Source organism: Tachysurus fulvidraco, chromosome 4 (assembly GCF_022655615.1).
Source record: "Tachysurus fulvidraco isolate hzauxx_2018 chromosome 4, HZAU_PFXX_2.0, whole genome shotgun sequence".
Classification (NCBI taxonomy): Eukaryota; Metazoa; Chordata; class Actinopteri; order Siluriformes; family Bagridae; genus Tachysurus; species Tachysurus fulvidraco.
In genome coordinates, this window is record NC_062521.1 from 11,166,228 (window position 1) to 11,188,830 (window position 22,603).

Below are 22,603 nucleotides of genomic sequence, written 5' to 3' on the forward strand. Positions count from 1 at the left end.
GTTCTTCATTTCTACCGTCGCCTCCGGCTTGTCATTGGTGAAAATCGTTGTTAGATATAAATCGTAACTTAATTTCGAACATTTTTTTAAACTTGAAAAAAAATGTTTTTTCTGTACAACGTGTATCATTAAAAGCATTATATATACAAATAAATTGAATTGAATATCTAAAAGATTTTTGGCATGGCATTTTATACAAACCATAATTCGGTGGGAATGGAGTTTTTTTTAAAATCACACTTAAAAAACAAACAAATAAATAAATAAATAATAGAAAAAACTGGACATCATCTTCATCAATAACTTAATTGTGTCTGTAGGATTTTGAGTCCGAGAAGAGGAAGGTGATTTGTAAGACCCTGCGTTTTCTGGCTCATTACTACGGTGCATCCCTGATAGTACGTTACTTTAAATTGTTCTTAAAGACATAACAGTTTACAACGTTGCCATTAATTGCTTATATTATTGGATATCTGTTCATTTCTAACCTCATTTTTGTAGTTTACGAGCAGCAAATCGGAGACAACTATGTCTAAAGTCAAGAACTTCATCAATCATCTAGCTTTTGGGACTGATAGAGGGTAGGTCCTGGAGTGATTAAAATACACCAGCTATTTATTCTAAAGATGTACATCTGCAAGGATTTATAACCTGGTGAGTTAATAATGATGAAATGTTCAATTACTCTTATTCTTTTTGAAAGGAAGTACTTGTCTACAGACCACAGCAAACCTCTCATAATTCCAGCAGGCATGGACTCTCTCAGTCAAATAGGTGAGTGCTTATAGCATCAGCTGCTGTTTACTATTGGATTGTATTATATTAGTGATATTACAAGAATCCATGGTATTAAATGCAGTGTAAACATTTGTCAGACACAACAGCATTTGGCATCTTTTGGGACCTTTTCTCATTCAGGGTCTGTTGATGTTGATCTCGGGACGCTGCACGCTAAAACCCCACTGGAGCTGTGGAAAAAAGTTTTTGAAAGGTTTTTTCCTCCAGAGGTACCCTAACACAATACTCACAAAACAGAACGGACACATACAAGCCATTAAAAGCTACTAATAATTGCGTGTCTTTTTTTTTTTTCTTTTTTATCTCCAGAGCACTAATGAACGCAAAGAAGTGAAGGATCCAGCCAAAGACCCCCAGTTCAGTGAGCCTCTTATAGATGCCATGAGAGCACAGAAAGACCAGGTATTGAACATACAGTACACATACACTTTAATAATCATGCTTTAAAAACATTTCAGGCTCCAGACTTCCCTTCGTTAAGGAACTAAGAGGCGTAAAAATTGTTCTGCTGTCCACAAAGCGAGCTACATGAGAATTTTATTGAGATAGAATGTTGAGGATAATGTGGAACAACTTCAGAGCCATGACCTCGACACCACCGATCACCATATGGAATGAATTGGAACACTGACTGCATCCCAGGTTGATGGATGAGCACAAATCCCTACAGAAAAGCTAGTGGAAAAAGATACACTCCAAAAGCTAGAGGAAATCCTTCTCAGTAGAGACGACCTTATCATATGAGTAAAAGAACATGGCTCAATATTAATGGGATGCGGCGCGATGGGATGCTCAACAAGGTTGTGATGGTCAGGTGGCCACAAAATATTTTTTTTCAATATTATTGTATTTAGTATTATTGCATTTTCTTATTGGGGTTTGTTCTCACAATGCAGTGCACTTAGAACAGCCTGTTTACAGTTGTCTAGTTACCCAGGCAAACTCCCATATCATGTCCTGACCATGTCTACATCCCAAAATCATGGTGGATATGGTAGCCTAGTGCTTAAGGTGTTGGACGACCAATTGGAAGGTTGTAAACTCAAATTCCAGGTCCACCAAACTGCCACTTCTGGGCCCCTATGTAAAGTAAAGCCCCCTACCTTCAGTTTCTCAGTTGTATGTAATGTAATGTGCTTTACAAATGCTGTAAAGAAATGTCGCAAGATTGGATGACATGCTATCTAAAAATTTCCGACTGAAGATAACTTAGCTAGATAATTCTGCTTAAAATTCACCAGGTTGAACGTTCTCCTATATCTGTACAAGGCTACAAGAAACTTTTTTTTTTAAAGCTCTGCATATACACGTCATCTTTCGATACAGGCCATAAACCCAGATGTGACAGCTGTGTAACCTTTAGAATCTACCCTATCACCTGATTTCTCCTCACTGGCTTTTCTAAATGGCCAAGTGCCTGGAGAACTTAGAGCAAATAAATACCACATGGAGCAACAGAGACAGTAGTGTGTCAAAGTGCACTGTGTGTGTGTGTGTGTGTGTGTGTGTGTGTGTGTGTGTTTTATGAAGGGTTAGTGTGTAGATTCAGTGTGTTTGTTTGAAACCCTTTCATGAGTTCATTAATGCACAAAACATAAGAAACATGACAAATGTGTCCCCATTGCCTTGTTTTTCTAGGAGCTGGAGCAGTACAAGCGAGAACAGGCAAAGTCATGGAAAGGCTTGACCTTGGAGTCCTAGAGCGACAGCAAGTCACCACAAAAACTCAGCTTCAGTACATGATATTTCTATATTTTTCTTATATCTATTTTCAGAAAAAGAATGTTCAGTTCTGTTCTTGATTCACATGCAATGCGTAGCTGAAGCACAGGCCAGAGACGCCGCTTTGATGGATTGTAATACCATGATTTTATACCAGATTTCTGTACGTCGTGTTAAGATAGGTAAATTATGTAAATATGAGATTAGTAATTGCATCAAAGGTTATTCGACTTTATGAAATCCATCGTTTTTTAGTACTCATAAATTCCTAGATAAAATCTGGTACCAGTTGCATCCATTTTCTACGCCGCTTGCACAGATGATGAGGGAAATTTACTGTGCAAACTCATAATTGTCAAAAGAAACACTTTCTAAAAAATGGGAGCAATTTATAATGTTTTTAGGAGGCACTTTGTACTTTCTGAAATACTTTAGGAAGTCAGTAGTTTCCACCCAAAAGGAAACTCCATTATTAAATGGATAATTTTTTTCAATGAAAAGTTTATATATCAGTTTTTGCCAGTTCTCTTAAAAAAAAAAATATTTCCTTTTTTTTTTTTTGCAATACTAATATTAAAAAGTGTGTAAAAAGTGTGTAAAAATGTATTTTTCTTTCTGACTTCTAAAATAGATGTCGAATGATTATAAAAGTCTTTTATAAAAGTTTCAGTCATGATTTCCATCAAAGACTTTATTCAAATGCAGGATATATGCAGACAATTATGTTTAATTAGGGTCCAGGAATATTTTCTCTTTTATTGAGAGCATGGGAAAGATTCCAATAAAAAAAAAAATTAAAAACAACAAAATTGCAAAAAAATAAAAATAAAATAAAAAATATTCAAGACATTTAACAAAAATAAAATAAATACACATTTATCAAAATTGATGAAAAGAACAAAAAAATATATTTTACAGCTGTGAACGTAAACTGAAACAAACATAAAACCAAAAAAACCAAAAAAAAAAACAAACCAAAACAACAACAAAACTGTACCAAGCATGTTTTCTGTTCCCTGTCAAATGTAAAACATGTACAATAGTATTATAAATGATACTACTATTTGAAAAGGTGTGTTTAAGTGGGCAGAAGGATCGTCCCACTGAAAATACATGGTGTTATGAGAGCGGTATGATGTAGAGATATGATTTTGGTGTTTGATGCCCTGTTTCACCTTTAACACACATAACATTAACTTACAGGAGTCCAGGAACCTTAAAATGACACTTGTGTACACTACATTATGATTTTCTTTCCTAAAACTGCCCAGGAACTAGATTTTCCACAGTGAGCACTTGGCTAAAACATTTTTCAACAACAGCAACGACGACAAAATAAAAGTCTTCACTATTTGTTTTAGATCCTAATGACAGCGCCCTACTCTCTCTGTCGCTTTCTCTCTACAACACAAAGATTCACAGTGAAAGGCAGGGTACGCTCGTCCCTCACCCTTTCCCCGTGACCCTGAATTCGGCCGAGCAGCACACGGTGTCAGAAGAGTAAGACAGCACCTACACCATATGCTGGAATACCTTCATAAACAAATCATGACTAATGAGCTTGTGGAGATTTGAGAAAATGCTGACAAACTGCCCAACTCTCACTGTCTGTATGAATCCCTGTATTTTGCATACTCTGATTAGAGAACGTTAGTATTGAGATTAAAAACGTTAACACATTTGACTGACTGTAACATATTCAGAATGTGAACCAACCTTGTGTTAAAGGCTGTTTGTTTTAAGGCTCAGAGATCTTTACAGATGTGACATAAACCCTGTTGCATTTCACTAATACGTTGTGTAATACTGCATTTTTTTCTTACTTCCGACATGGGGGAGAAAAGGAAACGATGATTTCTAATTGAAATCTGAACCACGTATAAAGTTTGCTACCTATCTGGTAGTCTAAAAAAATAAATAAATAAAAAATCAGTGCATGAGGATTGTGTAATTCAGTGACTGCTCTGTTTACAGGAACCAAAATCACTGAGTTGGCCTATGCTGATATTAATAGCATAAATGCACTTTGTTTATCAAAAAAAAAAAAAAGAAAGAAAAGAAATAAAAAAAAAGTTGGATGAAATTTATAATTGTTGAGTGTATGCACAGGATTGGACTTACTTTGGCAAACTGGTTCATGTTTAGCTTTGTGATATTTAACACTTCTCACAAAGCTTCCCTTCACGGTTAAAATTCTGTTGAGTCTTTTAAACCAACCATCTCATTTCTGAAAGAAAAGTCACTTTATAAGAAAGAGTTGCTATTTGTAGGAGAGAATGCTTACAGAGGGGAGAAGACAGGCACTCGGAGTCGTTTTTGTCGAAGTTGGTTTACAAAGTCCACTTGCTTCATGCCTGGAAGGGAGCGTACACACGTGCAGCAACGCACAGGCAGGTAATACTAACATCAGACATGTGGAAGAAGTCCAGCATTACAAGCCTCTGATCAATGGCTCCTCACCTCTTCTTCACCAGAAGCTGTGTGTGTGTGTGTGTGTGTGTGTGTGTGTGTGTGTGTGTGCTTGTGTAGCTGCACTGTATATCACTGTCCAAATCAACAAGTGTGACTTTTATCAACTTCACTTGGAGAAAGATGGACATTCCACTGGAGTGCTTGAAAGGAAGTGGTACAGACAATATGTACAGGTAAAGGTCTATCAGGTCAGAGAGAATTAGCTATTAGAGGTCCGGTTTGCTCAATTCTCAGAGTTCCTGTCCTTCATTTGTTAGTAATGGCGCTCGAGCCTCCACTGGCTTGAGGACGGCTCAGTCCCGTGCTGGGGAGCTCTCGGTTAGGGGAGTTAGTGGAGGAGGGTTTGGAGGCTCCGTTGCTGGTCTTGGGTTTGGGTGTAGTGGGACTCACCAGGGCTAGACTGGTAAGCGCGTCGAGGGTACCGTCCGGGTCTACCATGATATTTATAGCTACGGAACAGAGAGGAAGATTATTCGTAAGCACATAAACGTACTTAAAATATTAAACAGAAGTATGATCTTAAAACAGTTGCCCATTGTGCTGCTGTATAACCAAAGTTTAATCAGCTTTATTAAGTACTTCATTTAAAAAGCAAATTAAACCTGGAGCCAGAGCTTCCCATCCATACTCACTATACACATGTTTACAGAATGCAGTTATGCTAACTGATAAAAAGAGTAATCAGTGCGTCATCTTCCAGAAGAAACTGAATTATATTATAAGAGGTTAATTATACCTTAACCTGCAGAAACAGCAGTTTTATTACTATTAACAGCAACTATGCAGCTTTGAGTTTGATGGCAGCTACTTTGCTACATCTACTACTTACTTACTACTGCTTCTGGTTTAATAAGGCTACTGGTGAAACTACATCTGTCGATCCGTCCCTTTTCTGAACCGCTTGTACTATGCAGGGTCGCAGGGAGCCTGGCGTGTGTCCGAGGGGATTCGGTTCACAAGGCCGTCACAGGGCACAATCACACACATACTCACACACTACAGGCGATTCAGAGATACCAGTCAGCCTACAGCACATGTCTTTGTACTGGGGAGGAAACTGAATTACCTTGAGGAACCCTCTGAAGCACAGGTTAACCTACTATCACACACACAGGTAGGAGACGGGAATCGAACCTCCATCCTTGGAGGTGCGAGACAGACATGCTACTCAGCTTTGTTACCGGTGAAGCTGGCGAATGCTTTATAAAACTAAACAACAGAGGAGCTCAACTAAACCTATACACCAAACTACTATAATACACATATTTCATACCTTTCATTTACAATAACCATTTATCCCTCTCATGGTCACAGTCTGAAGCTGAATACACTCTGGATATGATAAAAATCCATTGCAGAACACAAACATTCACACAATTTTAGCCACTTGTTTACCTACTGCCATGTTTGTTTTTGGAGCGTGGAGAAAAAAGATTGAATGTACACAGTAAGCTCAGGACTAAAAAAAAACCCCATATTGAAAATTACACTGAAAGAGACACAGACTAAAGCTGTCTTCAAGAACCGATAACAAAGAAAATTAAATTCTACTAGGACAAGGATTTTAAATTTCTGTAGGATTGGGTGGGGTTAAAGATAGTGACTGCAGCCGGCCACGAGATGGCGTCAGTGATATTTTGGCTTGACTTTTGACAGGATATCATGTAGTCCCTTTTAATACAGTGTACATTTCACACTTGTAAGGTTCATTTAAAGGTCTGAACAGCGCAGACGCTACACATTCTTGAGAGAAGACAAGTCAGATACTCTGGAGCCAAGGTCTGTGTTTGAGTAAGCAGTTATGAGAAGGACGAAGTAGGATGAGATGTTTCTCTACAGCACTGATTTCAACCTCACCTTGGATCTGCTTCTCCACCCTCTTCAGCTCGGTTAGAATTGTTGAGATTTCCTTTTAGAGACAACAACATTTATTAATAAAGCAATAAAGCATCTGAACCTGATGATCATACTAATTGTGTTATACTGATTGTACGCACCTTGTTAGTGGTTTTGAGGAGTGGTAAATCAGTCTCTGAGCTCAGTTTGCTCTCAATGTCGTCCCAGTTCCTGTCCTTGTCCTTAAACAAAATCCTTAAACACAAGCAATTCCAACATTAGTGCTTCACTAAAATAACTGACGTATTTTTTTCTGTTTTGTATTTTGGTAACGATGAGCGTGGAATGTTTTAGTACTAACTTGATTTTGCCTGCCGTTTTGTCCACAGATTGGCGGATTTTGGAGGACAGCTGAGAGACTGATGTCAGCAGCAAGCTGTCTAGCACCGCCTATAAGATCGTACGACAGGATCGTAAGCAATTCAGACACGAAACGCCAGATAGTACATGTATGTCCATTCACAAGCTACACATTACAAGAAATTAAACATTATTTACTTAAATATTACTAAATAATATTTCAAATAATTAACACGGTGTGAATGGAGCTAAATAAATATGGACAATAAGTGCAATGGTGCAGAGACGAAAAAAAAATCATCATAACTTTCAAAGTAACGAGATCAGCAATCAAATCCAAATGAATTTAAAAGCATTTCTACACAATAATTCATGCGCTGTATCAGAGCAAAAAAACAAAACAAAAAAAACTCTTGAATCATTTCCACTTTGGTTTGCTTTCACACTGCGCTTAATTAAACAAACCAAAAGTATGTGTAGGGCTGAACTTACTCGTTTAGTACTCGTTCAGCAATCAAATCCAAATGATGAGACAAGGCAAACGAACCTTTACCAAGTGTGAGTATTAATCGTAAAACCAGAGAACAGAGTCTATGCAAAATAAATGATTACATAATTACAGGGTGCCAACCCATCACAGGACACAATCACACACTCTGGACAATTTAGAGATGCCAATCAGCTTACAGTGGATGTCTTTGTATTAAGGAGGAAACCAGAGTACCCAGAGGAAACCCTGAAGTATAGGGAGAACATGCAAACTCCAGGGTGGGATTCAATCCCCACACACACTCTCATTCACTCACACACTACGGACAATTTTTCAGAGATGCCAATCAACCTACCATACATGTCTTTGGACCGGGGGAGGAAACCGGAGTAACCCCGAGGCACGGGGAGAACATGCAAACTCCGCACACACAAGGCGGAGGCGGGAATCGAACCCCGACCCTGGAGGTGTGAGGCAAATGTGCTAACCACTAAGCCACGCTGCCCCCCGCCTCTGTGACCTCTCCAACGTAATTATATATTTAAAAAAAATGGTACGCATTCAATTGGTTAGTTGTTTGCCGAAACGGTTTCTATATCATATCCACCAATTTACTTGGATCAAACAGCCAAAACATGAGTTAGCGCTGTCCTTTGGGCTAAAAATGTCACGCACATCCCAAAACACATAGCATTTTAGCTCAGGTCTTGCAGTTAAGTTGATTCAGGGTTGAATCGCTTTCACTCTGTAATTAAACCGAGCCTTGGATGTGTTGTTCTGGTTTGAACCTGAGTGTGATTGCTGCATTCTCTCTCTCTCTCTCTCTCTCTCTCTCTCTCTCTCTCTCTCTCTAATTGAACCCCACAGAGAGAGAAAACACTAGGACTTGATTCTAATAGACTAAATGCTGCATATTTAAAGCAAATATTATTGCACACATATTACACACGTTGAAATTTCAGTATGTATGTCTAAGATTGGTGCAGGTTATATGTTTCATACCGGTCTGACCTCATCTCGGTTCCATGTGCGTCTGCGCAGTGCATTCTGGGGATCCAGACTGTCTGGGGCTCGCGGCCTCAGCTCCACTGGCCGGCCGTTCATCTCCGGAGTCTTGGTCTGCACCACAGGGGGGATCTTCCGAAAGTTCAAACTTTCATCAAAAACTCGCTCTACCAACTACAAGTAATGAAATGAGAGGGTGAAGTAATGAAGAATGTAGGTCAGTGTGTTACCGCTGCTCTGCTCTGTAATGTTCTAAAATTAAAAGTTCCTAAACCCTCCCGATTGCTTTCCTGACTGTGGCTGGGATAGACAGGCAAGTCTCTGTGGGCTAACACTAAGACTAAGCCAAAAGGAAAAAGCCCATCTATTAGTCTTTAAGCCAGCGTGGTATAAGTTCTCTAGGGAAGCGGGCTGTACCTCCTCCTTGGTGTCGATGGCAGAGCCAGGCGTTGTGGCCGCCGTGCTCACCGTGGTGCTTGGTGCTGTGCCGGAGGAGCTGACCGAGTCGATCTCGCCGGCTACGTCATGGATCTCCCGTGCCAGAATGGCCAGATCCTTGGCCAGGTCCTGACTGATCCTGCGCACACAGGGGAATAACCTGTTAACCATCAAAGGGGTGCTCAAAACTAGGGGAGGTCATAAACATGCAAAAGCAAGACACAAAACTCATACAAGGTGGGCCCTACACTGCATGCTCACAAAACCAGTGGAAAATCAATATACAATATACAAATAAACATAACTGTACATGCATAAACATACATACGATACAAAATGTACTTTATTCTCTAACTCTATGCAGTTCATGCAATCAGTGGTCACACAGACTTGCTGAAGAAGTTTCAAACATGAATGAAAACAAAAAGAACTTCCCATTGGTTTCAAGACACTATGAATACCTCTGCTATCATGTATCGAACAAAATGATTACTAATGTGATGTGTCTTAATGTAGCGAAGTAAGTAAAAGAAAATCTGAGCATTTATGGAGAAGATATTTTTATTAGACAGACTTCCATGAGAAGTTGAGAGTGGGTTCCTGACTGAACTACACTTGTGGTAAGAGCAAGGTATTGCTCTGGTTTTTAAAAAATCAGCAAAATTTACACTAGAATAAACTGAATGGTAATGAAATGTCCCTGAGGCAGAGAAACCCGACAGCTGTAAAATCTAAGTCACTGCAACCCTGAGCACAGGATGAACATCTGGCTGAACCCTGGTGTGTAAGCACTATTTTATTTTCACACACAGGAGCTCTGGAATGAAGTCTTACAGAGTTTATCTCGTATGAGTCTAAGTTTATCTCGTCCTGTCTAATGTTTCACTGATCACGATCATCCACTCAGTTTAGTGTATAATCTTTGTTCCTTTATTCAAAAAAAAAAAAGTGAAGTCTAGGATCAGTTTCTTAGTAGATTTTGCTTGTACAAGTGTGTTACATGGAGTTGATTAGTACCTGGCGATCTCTTCACTGTGGGCTGTCCAGTCTCTGATGTACTCCTCCTGCTCTCTCATCCTGTGTTTGATGGTGATGCTGCCGGGGTTTGTTGTCACCGTGCCTGTGCTGTTCACCCGACTGGTACGCAAAGCAGTGCCTGGCCTCAGACGCCCGGCTTTGGGCGAGTTCCTGTTCGAGCCAAACTCGTCTTCGGAAGTGGAGCCGTATTCTGTATTAAGTCGCCGCCATCTGCTGCTGGCTGCAGAAACACACGAACCTGTGATTATTCGGTGGACCTGAGGCTATACCAGCTGGCCATATTTTAAAATTCTAAATATGCTACAGCACCAGCAAATCATAATTTATCTATTGCAAGAAGCTGAGTGAAACATTAGCATACTGAACATGCCATAGACTACACAATAGATAAGCTTCTAATGAAGGCACATGTGTGTGTGAGTGTGTGTGTGTGTGTGTGTGTGTGTGTGAGAGAGAGAGAGAGAGAGAGAGAGAGAGAGAGAGAGAGAGAGAGAGAGAGAGAGAGGCTGTCACGCACATCCCAAAACACATAGCATTTTAGCTCAGGTCTTGCAGTTAAGTTGATTCAGGGTTGAATCGCTTTCACTCTGTAATTAAACCGAGCCTTGGATGTGTTGTTCTGGTTTGAACCTGAGTGTGATTGCTGCATTCTCTCTCTCTCTCTCTCTCTCTCTCTCTCTCTCTCTCTCTCTCTCTCTAATTGAACCCCACAGAGAGAGAAAACACTAGGACTTGATTCTAATAGACTAAATGCTGCATATTTAAAGCAAATATTATTGCACACATATTACACACGTTGAAATTTCAGTATGTATGTCTAAGATTGGTGCAGGTTATATGTTTCATATGTGCCATAGACTACACAATAGATAAGCTTCTAATGAAGGCACATGTGTGTGTGAGTGTGTGTGTGTGTGTGTGTGTGAGAGAGAGAGAGAGAGAGAGAGAGAGAGAGAGAGAGAGAGAGAGAGAGAGAGAGAGAGGCTGATGAGGGGTGGGAATAAAGGGTTCAAATCTCTTATTCTTTAAGATTAAGGTTCTTGTCAGTATAAGACACAGTGGCAGTGAGACCTGTGCTGTTAGAAGATGAGAAGAAGAACGCCAAAGGCACAAATGGCTCTAACAGAGCATCTCCATTCCCACTGTTACAAGGTTTAATCACATTGATAACAACCCAATGGCAAAAGACGATTATTTTCCTAATTAAACTAATATTAATAATAAAAATGAATCACAATAATAGAATTACACTCACCATCTATTACCTATGATGATATTAATAATAGTATAAATTGTATAAGCTGACAATATAAGAAGCCTTGCAGAAGTACAGCAAAACCTTGTTTCATTCAGGATTGAAGATTTTTTTTAAATATATAAAGTGAAATATCATGTCAGTGCACATGATCCCCCAAAAAAGTGGAAAATAACAATATTTTTATCTCCGAAAAGAAAAAAGAAAGTGTGGTTAAGGTTCATTAAAGTTCATACACTGCTGTCTTCTCTGTTATGTCATCATTAACTGTGTGTGTGTGTGTGTGTGTGTGTGTATGTATGTATATATATATATATATATATATATATATATATATATATATATATATATATATATATATATATATATATATATAAAAGCAGGTTTTATATTGTGCTTGCTCATCATAAGTCTGTGCTGCCTGTTGTTATGAATGATGCCATCAGGGGGCGTCTATCCAACACAAGCTGTACTTGAAGCCTTTCATTACCGTTGCTCAAAGCTTGCATCAGCAAGTCCGGTGACTTTACTTACTGGCACATTTGCAGTATGTTCTACACTTGGTTCTGTGCTATGGACCCTAGACATGATTACCTAAAAATGTACACCCAAACCCTGCTATCCAGAGGTTATCTCATCCGGAACAACTTTTTCTAAATCAAAAACAACCTAAGAAAGAAAACCCTTGGAAATCTTTTGAATCTTTGAAGCTTTTTAAATGAAAAAAGTAAGATAAGTCCAGTTTGTCTAGTTTGCACTATGTTTAAATCATCATTTTGAGAGTGAGGGCTTTGCATTTTTCTCCTTTAGTCTTTTAACGTTCTAAAGACCTATTTTGCATGATTTCTGATATTCATTATGATTTAAAATGCATAATTCAAATGTGTTAGAATGACAGACAATGATACTACAACAACTCTCATGATGGTTCATTAATATCACCTAGAGGTGATCCAGTCATCCAACATGACGATCTTTTCCACGGTCCATCCCTCAAATATGAGGACTTGGGTGTACTGAAAATACACAGTTTAAGTCTGCACATAAATATCTAAATACGTGAGTATATGATTTTATTCTGGAACACGATACAATTATGTGTAAGAGTTTAAGTAACACCACACCCACAGAATGCAAGGCTCTTTTCAACGGCATGGAATGGAGCACTGTAAGTATTTGTCTTCGTTATTGCATTAGATTTATATTTGACCAAGGTCTGACATGCATAGACACTGGCACAAATAAACAAAAAAGCACACAACACACAAATCACACCCCCACACACACAGCAAAGGAAATGCACACGCAGCCCAGAGGTGGTACAGTACCCATGGGCTCCTCGTCTGCTAGGTCTTCTTCCGGGTCTGGTTGAGACATCTCTGTGTGAACGTGCACTTTATGAATAACATACGCATGCAGGGTCAACAACAGATGACAGACAACAACAATCAGGCATACAGAGAAAGAAATGCTAGTGTCTGTGGGGAAAAAAAATCTGCTAAGATCAAGGGTGTGGGGTCTCAATATGGGTATTCATTTGTCATACCTAATTCCCAGAGGTTCCCAGCAAATCTATGAGTTAAGGTGAAGTCAATTGTCTGACCTGTAAAGGAAGGTCATTTAGGTAGGCTGAGCATAGACACAAGCTCTGCACCCTGTTTACTGAGCTGCCCTTGAAATATAAAGCATCTGGTGACTGCCTGAGACTGAGAGAAGGAAACCAAAGTGAATAGCCATTAAGCCCAGAAGCCTGAGACACAGCCTGAAAGAAATGCCCCTCACCCCTAGTGAAATGGTCACAGGCGAACCAAAAAACATATCTAATCTTTCTAGACATGATGCCTAAATATAGCTGTATCCAGGGTTAACTCTATATACAAGAGTGGCATTTAAAACACTCTTGACCCAAAAACCCAAATGCTCAAGATCTTGATATGCTCCAGTAACTCCCGTTGTGGTTGAGTGGCTAAAACCCTGTAGTCTGTGCATGTACCCAATGGCCACTTTAGTACATTTTATAATAATGTGAAGGTTTACGTGGATCAATATAAAAGGATTAGATATTTGTAATTTAATCTCTGGAAGGTCATTCATAATTGCAGTCATTTTTGTCATGTTAGCGTTTGTAGCGTTTGGCGTTTTGGCCAAAGTCCTTGAAGTGAAGCGGTTTAGAGGTTACTATTGCGAAGAGAAAAGCTAAACAGCGCATTTACGTGACTAGCTAGGTTGTACATCGTACCTGCAGAATGTTATGCTAAACAAACTAAGCAGTCTTGTTGAAGAACAGCTTAGTGTACTGCAGCAAGCAGAAGAATCAAGGAATTAAGGAAATGCTTGTTATATCAAGAAATAGGTACCAAGAGCTTGTCTTTATTCTACATTAATCTTATATCATTCCTTTTTATTGGTTAGCTGATTAGGATATTATAGTTTTAGATGATTCGTTTTTGGTGTGAAAATGCTTAATTCCATACCATATAAGGTAAGAAGTAATGTGAGCTCACCTGCTGGAGCACTGGAGATGGATGCTGTGGTCTTCGTTTTGGTGTCAGTCAGCTTGGAGACACTGTTTGCCCGAAGGCGTGGGTTCAGCTTGCTGTCAGCTGGGTTGGTTGGGCGCAAGCCCAGTCTCAGAGCCGTCTCAGCCGATATCCTCGATGTAGTGCTACGTGACACTGTGGCTTCAGAGTCGCTTCGCGCCGACATGGACCCAAGCCTAGTGCGTCTGGGCTGTGCCAGCATGTCGATGCGAGATGGTGCCTTCCTGCCTGATGGTGGCCTGGATGTGGAGCTGGTAGTGGACACTTCGGATGCAACTGACACCCGGTCCGCATCTGCCAGGTCTGTGTCAGATGTGTCTCCAAGTCGAGCACGTCTCAGAAGAGATGCCCTTGTGGGCCGAGGCTGAGGCAACTGAGGCTTGCCCATAGAGGCAGGGCTGGTCTGGTGTGTCCTGCTGGATTTACCAGCTTTAGCAGCTTTAGAGGAGTCCATTTTGGAGTGCAGCAAGTCATCGGGGAAGGTGAAGGGGCTACGTCCGTTCTCCTGGTCATCAGAGAGTATGTCGGAAATGGGCAATGAGGATGTCTGTTCATCATCTGTCAGGTCCATAGAGGGCTGGCGCGCCCAATGACTTGTATGGGCAGAGCGACGGGAATCGAGGCGGCCATCTGAGGTCTTGGGCTTGGCTTTTCTCTCCAGTTTCTCCCGTGCATTGGTTGTGCTCTTTCCAGCTAAGCTTGTGTTGCTTTTCTCTCTGTGTAGACTGCTGAGAGAACGGCGCTTCTGTGGCACTTCATTGCGGCCTGCTGCTTTAGTTGCGTCAGTATCCAATTCTGGGGAAAAAGATCGTCCTGAAGGGTAGCCAGGGGGTGGTGATGGACCCAGCTTTTTCTCATCACGCAGTTTGGCCTCAAGAAAGGCCATAACAGCCTCGGTATCCTTGAGCAGGGTGGCAGTGTCCATACTGCCAGCCGAGTCACTTCGCTCTCGGCCCCCGGACTGTCGTTGGTTGATGCGTGGGATAAGCTCAAGTGGAACATTGGCACTTGGCTTATCGATGGTAAAGCTGCCTTGACGCACTAGGGGCTTCCCGCTCCGCTCACTATCACTCCCTTTGCTCCTGTCCTCGGCACGCCTCCTGCAAGACTCCTCGCTCTGCTTCTCTAACCCTCCCAGAAGAGGCACAAGAGGCTTTGAGGTGGTTGTCTGCACCTGGTTTGTCTTTCTACTTGTAGTGTCCTTCTTGCTGGGAGTGGAAACACATTCACCATCTCCTTTGTGTTGTTTTTCTTGGAGTTCTGTGTCTTGCTTCTCGCCAATCTCAGAGCGTAGTCCTGTGGTGGAGGAGACCTTCCCCAGCCTGCTCTTCTCTTCCGTGGGAAGCTGAGGCAGTGTCCTCCTCTTCCGTTCAGCCTGGCTAGAGGTGGCAGAGCCTGTGCTCCTTAAAGATACACCTGATTCAAATGCATCAGCTTCTGAAACACAAATATTATGAAATACTTTTGAATTTGATCATATCTGAGCAGATCTCCTGCTGTTGCACATTTTTCCATTAGTAAAACTGAAAATCAGGACATTGCAGTGTATCTAGTTAGATAAAGACACATACCTCGCTCTTGATGAATGAAGTGTGTGGGTTCTGCCCCAGAACCCTCAGGATCAGTCCTTGTGTGATTAGCAGCTAATGTGGCCCACTGAGAAACCCAGTGTGGACTGCCAACTGCAACTGATTCCTCCAAAAGGCTCTACAAATAAAGTACACGTGCATTCATTCAGTTCAGTCCATCCCTCCTAGTTATATACAATCAAACATCCTTATGCTTTGTAAAATAGTTTTGCTCATGTTGAGGTGTCCTGGGCAGTGTTTAGTCCAGTGAACTGTCCTTAGAACTAAAAGTCTACTTGACCATTTATTAATTAATTTATTAACTATAAGTTTATATTTAAATATTATACCAAGAGATTTATTGGATCATCTGAATCTTCTTTCCATATTTATTTAGCATTAAGGTAAACCACCAAACCTTTAAACTCATCTGTAATGTTGTATTGACTTTTTCGTTTTCAGGTAAAATAATTATTGCAAAAGAAAATTTCCTACTCCTTGGTAAGAATGCAAGAGTAACATTTCAAGCTGAATTCACCTCATAGACCCTGCGTGGTCAAACTCTAGTCATGAACAGATTAGTGATTCGACTGACAAGTTAATTATGAGTTTCAGACCAGGGGAATCACCAAAGTGTGTTGAACTCTGGCTCTCTAGCACTGAAATTAGGTACTGCGCTCTAGTGTCCATTGTCTTTAAACACAATGCCACTTGGATGGTGGGGTATGTTGACTGCATGGCTCCATTATTCTTGGCCATGTGTATGTGCCTTGAGGGGAAGGGAGCACTGTTCCTGCTTTTTTCCACTTAAACTGGGTCAGCGATTGAACGGCCTATTCTGTTTAACCAAAAAGTGGTCAAATAAGGGAATGTCTGACACACAATAAAAGCGACTGTAGTATGTTTGAGTACTAAACAGCCTAGCTTTCAAAAATGTTATCTTCACTTAAATTCTAATATTATTATAGTTTAAAACAACTTTGCATATACAATAGGGTCCAAAAATCTGTTAATTCTTTAATGCACTAAAGAAAATACATGCACAACAATTTCTACATGTTTTTGCTGCAATCACCTAAATATAGCTGATAATACCCTCAGTCTAACAAAAGCCTAGTCAATTCCTACTCAACCCTGAGATCAACAGGCGTAGCAAGTAGCACTTCCTTACATTTAAACGTGTTATAATGTACAGTACTGTGCAAAAGTTTTAGGCAGGTGTGAATAAATGCTGTAAACAAAGAATGCTTTCAAAAATGGAAGTGTTAAACATTTCTTTTCATAAATGAACAAAATGCAGTGAATGAACAAAAGACAAATCAAATCAATACTTGGTGTGACCACCCTTTGCCTTCAAAACAGCAGCGATTCTTCTAGGTACACTTGCACACGGTTTTTGAAGGAATTCGGCTGGTAGGTTGTTCCAAACATCTTGGAGAACTAACCACAGATCTTCTGTGGATGTAGGCTTTCTCACATCCTTCTGTCTCTTCATGTAATCCCAGACACACTCGATGGTGTTGAGATCAGGGCTCTGTGGGGGCCGTGCCATCACTTCATGCTGGTTTGAAGGCAAAAGGTAGTAACACCAAATATTGATTTGATTTAGATTTTTCTTTTGTTTGCACACTTTGCATTTTGTAAATTGACAGAAATAAACACTCATTATTTATATTTCTGAAAGCATTCTTTGTTTGCAGCATGTTTTCACACCTGCCTAAGGCCACGTTCACACTGCAAGTCTTAATGCTCAATTCGGATATTTTGCTCAGATCTGATTTTTTTAGCCTAAAACTTTTGCACTGTACTGTATATACTAGTTTTTGCTTTAGATAAATTAAGGTACTGACATATTTGCTTTTTTAAACCTACTGTCTATACAGGTCACAGTTTGTAAATGTATGAGTAAATACATCGCTTATAACACTAATAGTTGGTGTCATTGTTGCTATCAGTGAAAATGACTCCATTCTGTTTACGTCAATGATTATAGCAACCACAACAATAATAATCCTTCTTATTCTAATTATTATTAACGAATGGTGCAGATCATATAAATAAAATTAATAATAATATTCATTTTATAGTAATCAAGTGCAGCCCTGCATTAAAAATAAATAAATAAATAAATAAAAATTGTGCAAAGCCACAAAAACAATGAATATGTCACCCCAGGATGCCAGAATTACCTCAGCTTTAGTGCTGCTGGCCTTTTTACTGTCCTTAGTTTTTTGTTGCTGTTGCACTGAGCAACCGGGATCCTGAAGGTTCTCCACCCCGAACACCTAAACAATAAAGGACAAGAGAGCATGAGGTACAAGGACTCCTTCACTCAGCACAAAGCCCAGAGACATTGACACCTGAGTGAGGAAACATATGCTTCAATGCAGAGCGACTGCACAGAGGTAACATCTGAGGCAAAAAAAAACAAAAAACAAAACAGGGTGTTGATTAGTAAAGCTACCTAAAGAGCTCACCTTAACAAATGGCTCTTAAAAATAAAATGATAAATCTTCAAAAACCTATATCTACAATTATTTACTCATCTGTTTTATATTTCTTTATTTATTCAACAGGGAAAGACATACGTTTCTGTTACAAACTAAATGCGGCACTATAAGAATTGCGTGTAAATGCAGTGTACTTCAATGAAGCTTAATAGCTCCCTAAAGGTAGATGATGATAGAATAGTGGAAGATCTGCACGGTTAGCTACAGAAGAGCATTACAAAGACATTACATAGATATAGATTAACAGGGAGCTCACTGTGCAAACAGAGCTCCAAGGACAACACTCAACACACACTGCACGAAAAGATCAGATAAAAATCTATTGAGCTGTACTGTCATTAATATCTTATCATAACTGCCAGAGAATTGGCTTTTCACCTGTTCTGAAAACTTTTACACAGGCTTTGCTATTTATACCAAGCACATAATAGCTGCATCATGAAATAGAGCTAATATCTCTAGCACTTTAGCTAATATCTGACTAAGTAATACAGTCCCTCCTAATTCTGCGATATTCTGAGAACCGGGTCCCACAGATTTGGGCCGAGACACTTCGTGTAACATCATCACAACACGCATTCAGCCAAAACCCCCTACGGGTCTCGTGTTAAACATGAGTACAGCTATCAGAATGTAATGACATTTGTGTCACTGGTAGGAGGTTCCTTTGCTTGCAGTTTCAACAATTGAAGTTTTTTTTTTTTTTTTTTTAAATAAATAAATAAATAAAAAGCACAAAAACTAATTTTATATAAATAATGCAAGAGTTTTTGGCCACAAAATTCACTGAAAAACTGAAGGGAGTGATCATGTGACTGGATAGACATAAAAATTGCTAAAAAATGTTATGGTTCAAATTTAGATTTTTTTTTTCATGTTTAAAGGCTCTGCTTCAGGATTTTTTCCAGTACTCAGTTCAGTCTGATGAAATACTAATGCTGGATCAGGGTCCGGACAGCAGTCCAGCACCTGATGACAGGGGTCTCACACCCAGCCTTTAACGTACCTTATCAATCAAACGCCGGGCCTCTTCCTCCTCAGGGTTGTGGTTCTCCAGTTCGATGGTGTAGGTGCCTTTGTCACTCTGATCGTCATCCTGCTTCTGAGTCTCATCTCCAGGGACCGTTGTCTTGTCCTCTGACCTCTTCTTCTGCAGCAGCCGTGCTGCTGTAGGTGCCACCGTTGCCAATGCTGATGAAGTGCCCTTCGGATGAGAGGGTGGTGCAGGACACAGTCCTTCTCCTGGCATACCGCCCAACAGCGGTGCAGTCTGGGAAAAGGAATAGGAGCGGCGTTTGCGCGGGTTCTCCTCGTCGAAGAACTCGATGGTGAAGGCGGTGCGGCTGCTGGAGCCCGAGCCCTCTGCCCCGGTGACTTTGGCATGTGTGAGTCCAGCTGCTTTCAAGCGTTCCTCCAGAGCAGCGTGGCGGCGGCTACCAAAACGCAGACCGAGGCCGTTCTCTGAGTCACTTTGGGTGCCGTCCTCGTGCTTGCTGCCTGTGAAGGGAGAATGACAAACCTGCATGTTATCTCTGTTAAACTTTCTTGACTTGGAAGATCAGGGACACTGACCTGTACTGCACAAAATGTGAGCTGATCTGATGACTTGTGCAGCTACATTCTGATCCCTGACTATGGGACTCTAGGTTCTATGATGAACTGCAGCAACTTGGTGTGAACTAAGGTAGTGTGACAACTAGACAGTAAGAAAAGCAGGGTGAAGACATGAAGGAGGAAGAGGACTTTTTATTAGCTCAAGCTGTTCAGATTATACTATTCATCGTAGTTGACAGGCAGAGAGAGCTACACTAGATCTACACTAAACACAAGCCTCTCATGCAGCAGTCTAGTGACAAAGGAGCACTTCTTTTCCACATTTTGAATCAGCACACATTACCATAGAGGCTCCAAACGAGTCGTTGTTTCTAACACAAGCACAAACAATCGTAATCGCACCAACACTGATTTAAGGTAATCTCTGTGGCAGCAGAACCCTATCTATTGAAGCACCCACCTGAGATCATGAATATTAACGTCTTTGTCTTTCCTCACAGATTTCCTCTCTTTCCTTCCTGCGCAAAAAATGCCGGTCACACACTAGTGTATTCCCACATGCAGGCACTCCATCGATCATATCCAAAGAACCCCCAACCGCTTCTGCTACAATTTTAAGTGAGAACAGCTCAGCGTAGGCTGAAATACATCCGCAACAAGACACAAGTCCACCTCAGAGATCAACGAGCCACGCCTCGCAGCGGACTGACTGCAGCGACCGACACGTGTAATCAATCACCTCCGTGCACAGCTCACGCGTCTCTGTTCACAGCTGTTCTGTCAGCACTTCGCTAGCCCCAAAAGCACACGCTCATCATAAATTAGCTTCCATTTCATTACAAAAGCCGAATGCAGCGAAATGAAAAGAGTATTGTTTTTTTTTTTCTGACAAAGCGTCAGGCTGCAGCTGCATTTGAGCAGCATATGAGGAGAAAGTGCAATAGCATATGAAAAAAAGAAATCCAAAAGATCCGCTCAACCCTACGCCTCCACCCTTCTGAAAAAAAAAACAACAACTCTGTATATATTAATTTCATCATCCTGTAAGGACTGAACACTACTCACAGCACAGATCCTGATGATCTTGTATGAAGTGAGGAAAGGTATAAACGCAGAGTGTTAAAGCAAGCGTCAGCAGCAGCACTCTGTAAGCTCTAGGTGTGAGGAGAAGTGATAATGAGTGATAATGACTGTATCGTTCCAGGAACGAGTGCAGCACTCTCAAGCATTCTCATAGTCACATTACACATCTGTATTACACATCTTATTTTTCATTTTTCCAAAATCCAGGAAATTCTGGAGAGTCTAAACATTAACCAACCAATTAAATCAAAGTATTTTAGTGCTTTTTGATTGAACTGGATATTGACAGACCTTTACAAATTAGGCACAGCCACCAGTAAGTACAGTATATACAACATTAAAAAAATGTAAATGCTGTCAGAATTGTGTGGATTTGGAAAAAGAGCTTTACCTAAAATAAGCACTGAACGCTTCCACTTTCCTAACACTCGTGTGTTTGTGATATTTCTTGTCTTTGTTAAACAGGCTCCAAAAACAAGGCAAAACAATCCATACCAAACAGCATGATATACTTCATATACTTCAGTAGTGTCATGCTGTAGATGCCCACAGTGAGCAGAAAAGCACAAAGAAGAGGTCAGTGTTTAGATGCCACTGATACACTATAAAGTAGAAAAGCTACAGAAGTGCATGTACATTTCAAGTCGCTCCCTTCAGTCCTTTACGAAGCAACGCTCCAAAACCATGGCAATGAAATCAAGCTGACATTTTGCCGTATCTGCTAAACATGCGCACAATCACCCAGTGCTAATAACACAAACGATGTCCAACCAATCACACTTCTGTAAAATCACAAGATTCAAAAGCACATGTAGGGTCAGAGAGCTAATCTCCTGGTGTGTAGTGATAGACTGGAAGACTGGAATGGGTGTGAATACTTATGCAATCGCTGTGTATTTTTGAGTTGCTAATAATCTCTAGAGCTGTAAATGACCACACACTTTCACTATGCACTCTAGTGTCTAGTGTATATATGTCTAGTGTATATATGAGAAGAAATATCTCAAATTAAATTATTTTTTCGTTTCCCGGAGGATGGAACACTTACGTCTCATGACGGTGCTCTGAATTTTTACAATTAAAAAAAAAAAAAAAAAAAAAAATCACATAATGGAGCTGATTGAAAAGACTGTCGTCGGCCATCTTAATTTTTTTCCCACATACAGCATCGGTAGCTTGGTAGCCCAGCCCCTCTTCCACTGCGTTCACAAAGCTTAGAGCATTCAGTGCATGAAGAGTCACCTTTCAACACTTTGTTTGGATTTTCAGTTGAATAATTTGGTATTTTGTTTTATATTGGTATTTCTGTGAACACTACTTAGACTATCTATACTACAGAACAGAATAAAATAGTGCATAGGTATAGGGCTTGGAACACACCTGCTGTATTCCTCCACTTCAATACTATAGCTGCTCGAGTATAGATTCATGAAATATGGTACGAATAATCTCCATTAAATCTATTCGCAGGTTGTTACACCACTCTATAAAGTTTCCAGAGAAATTGGACATTTTGGACAAAAGTCCAAGATCAGCTGTACAAGCAGATAATTCTCTAATTACAGGTAGTATCGCGTAGTGTCTAGCAGTATAACAACCGAAACGTAAGACACTCCTCATTTAACATCATTGGACTGAACGCAAAATATTTACACTTTTATTTGAATTATTTTTATTTTTGCAGACTAGTTTTGCATGGGAGGTAAAATATGGCCACATTTATTCCATATGTCATGATAAGTGGACTATTTTGATATAGAAATGCACTTTCTGTTTTATCATCGTATATATCATAGTGAAATACACATGATCAAATTGTTTTTTTCTTGATACACAATACATGGTCAGCATCCCTTTGGTGGACCAGTGGCAGGATCCTGTGCTCTCGTTGCTGTGAACTGGGTTTGATTCGTGGGCAGGGAGCTAATCCAGCC

General features: G+C 40.3%; 2 protein-coding genes across 22 annotated transcripts in view; one reads left to right on the forward strand and one right to left on the reverse strand.

Annotated features, from left to right (window-relative positions):
• dync2li1 (dynein, cytoplasmic 2, light intermediate chain 1) overlaps window positions 1-3,189 on the forward strand; it is a 5,886-nt gene extending 2,697 nt beyond the window's left edge. Inside the window, exons 8-14 of one of the 2 annotated variants that reach the window (XR_003441102.2) lie at window positions 321-398; window positions 502-581; window positions 704-774; window positions 919-1,007; window positions 1,108-1,200; window positions 2,437-2,780; window positions 2,974-3,189. Coding sequence is in view for 1 of the 2 variants with exons in the window: in XM_027150145.2 (XP_027005946.1) it covers window positions 321-398; window positions 502-581; window positions 704-774; window positions 919-1,007; window positions 1,108-1,200; window positions 2,437-2,499 (474 nt within the window). In the remaining variant the exon portion in view is untranslated. Of the gene's footprint in view, window positions 1-320; window positions 399-501; window positions 582-703; window positions 775-918; window positions 1,008-1,107; window positions 1,201-2,436 lie in introns of both variants that reach the window. The other variant, XM_027150145.2, reaches the window with a different exon arrangement.
• Window positions 3,190-3,196: 7 nt separating this feature from the next.
• The window catches only part of cep170aa (centrosomal protein 170Aa), a 43,676-nt gene continuing 24,269 nt past the window's right edge, over window positions 3,197-22,603 (reverse strand). For 3 of the 20 annotated variants that reach the window (XM_047812515.1, XM_047812516.1, XM_047812530.1), the window contains 12 exons: window positions 19,039-19,529; window positions 17,712-17,807; window positions 15,526-15,661; window positions 13,919-15,391; window positions 12,743-12,793; window positions 10,139-10,379; window positions 9,101-9,281; window positions 8,681-8,857; window positions 7,190-7,278; window positions 6,990-7,083; window positions 6,850-6,901; window positions 3,197-5,441 (listed from right to left, as the gene is read on the reverse strand). In XM_047812515.1, the coding sequence (XP_047668471.1) occupies window positions 5,239-5,441; window positions 6,850-6,901; window positions 6,990-7,083; window positions 7,190-7,278; window positions 8,681-8,857; window positions 9,101-9,281; window positions 10,139-10,379; window positions 12,743-12,793; window positions 13,919-15,391; window positions 15,526-15,661; window positions 17,712-17,807; window positions 19,039-19,529 (3,284 nt within the window). In that variant the 3' untranslated portion in view covers window positions 3,197-5,238. The remainder of the gene's footprint in view (window positions 5,442-6,849; window positions 6,902-6,989; window positions 7,084-7,189; window positions 7,279-8,680; window positions 8,858-9,100; window positions 9,282-10,138; window positions 10,380-12,742; window positions 12,794-13,918; window positions 15,392-15,525; window positions 15,662-17,711; window positions 17,808-19,038; window positions 19,530-22,603) is intronic. The other 17 variants (XM_047812517.1, XM_047812529.1, XM_047812528.1 and 14 more) reach the window with 17 other exon arrangements.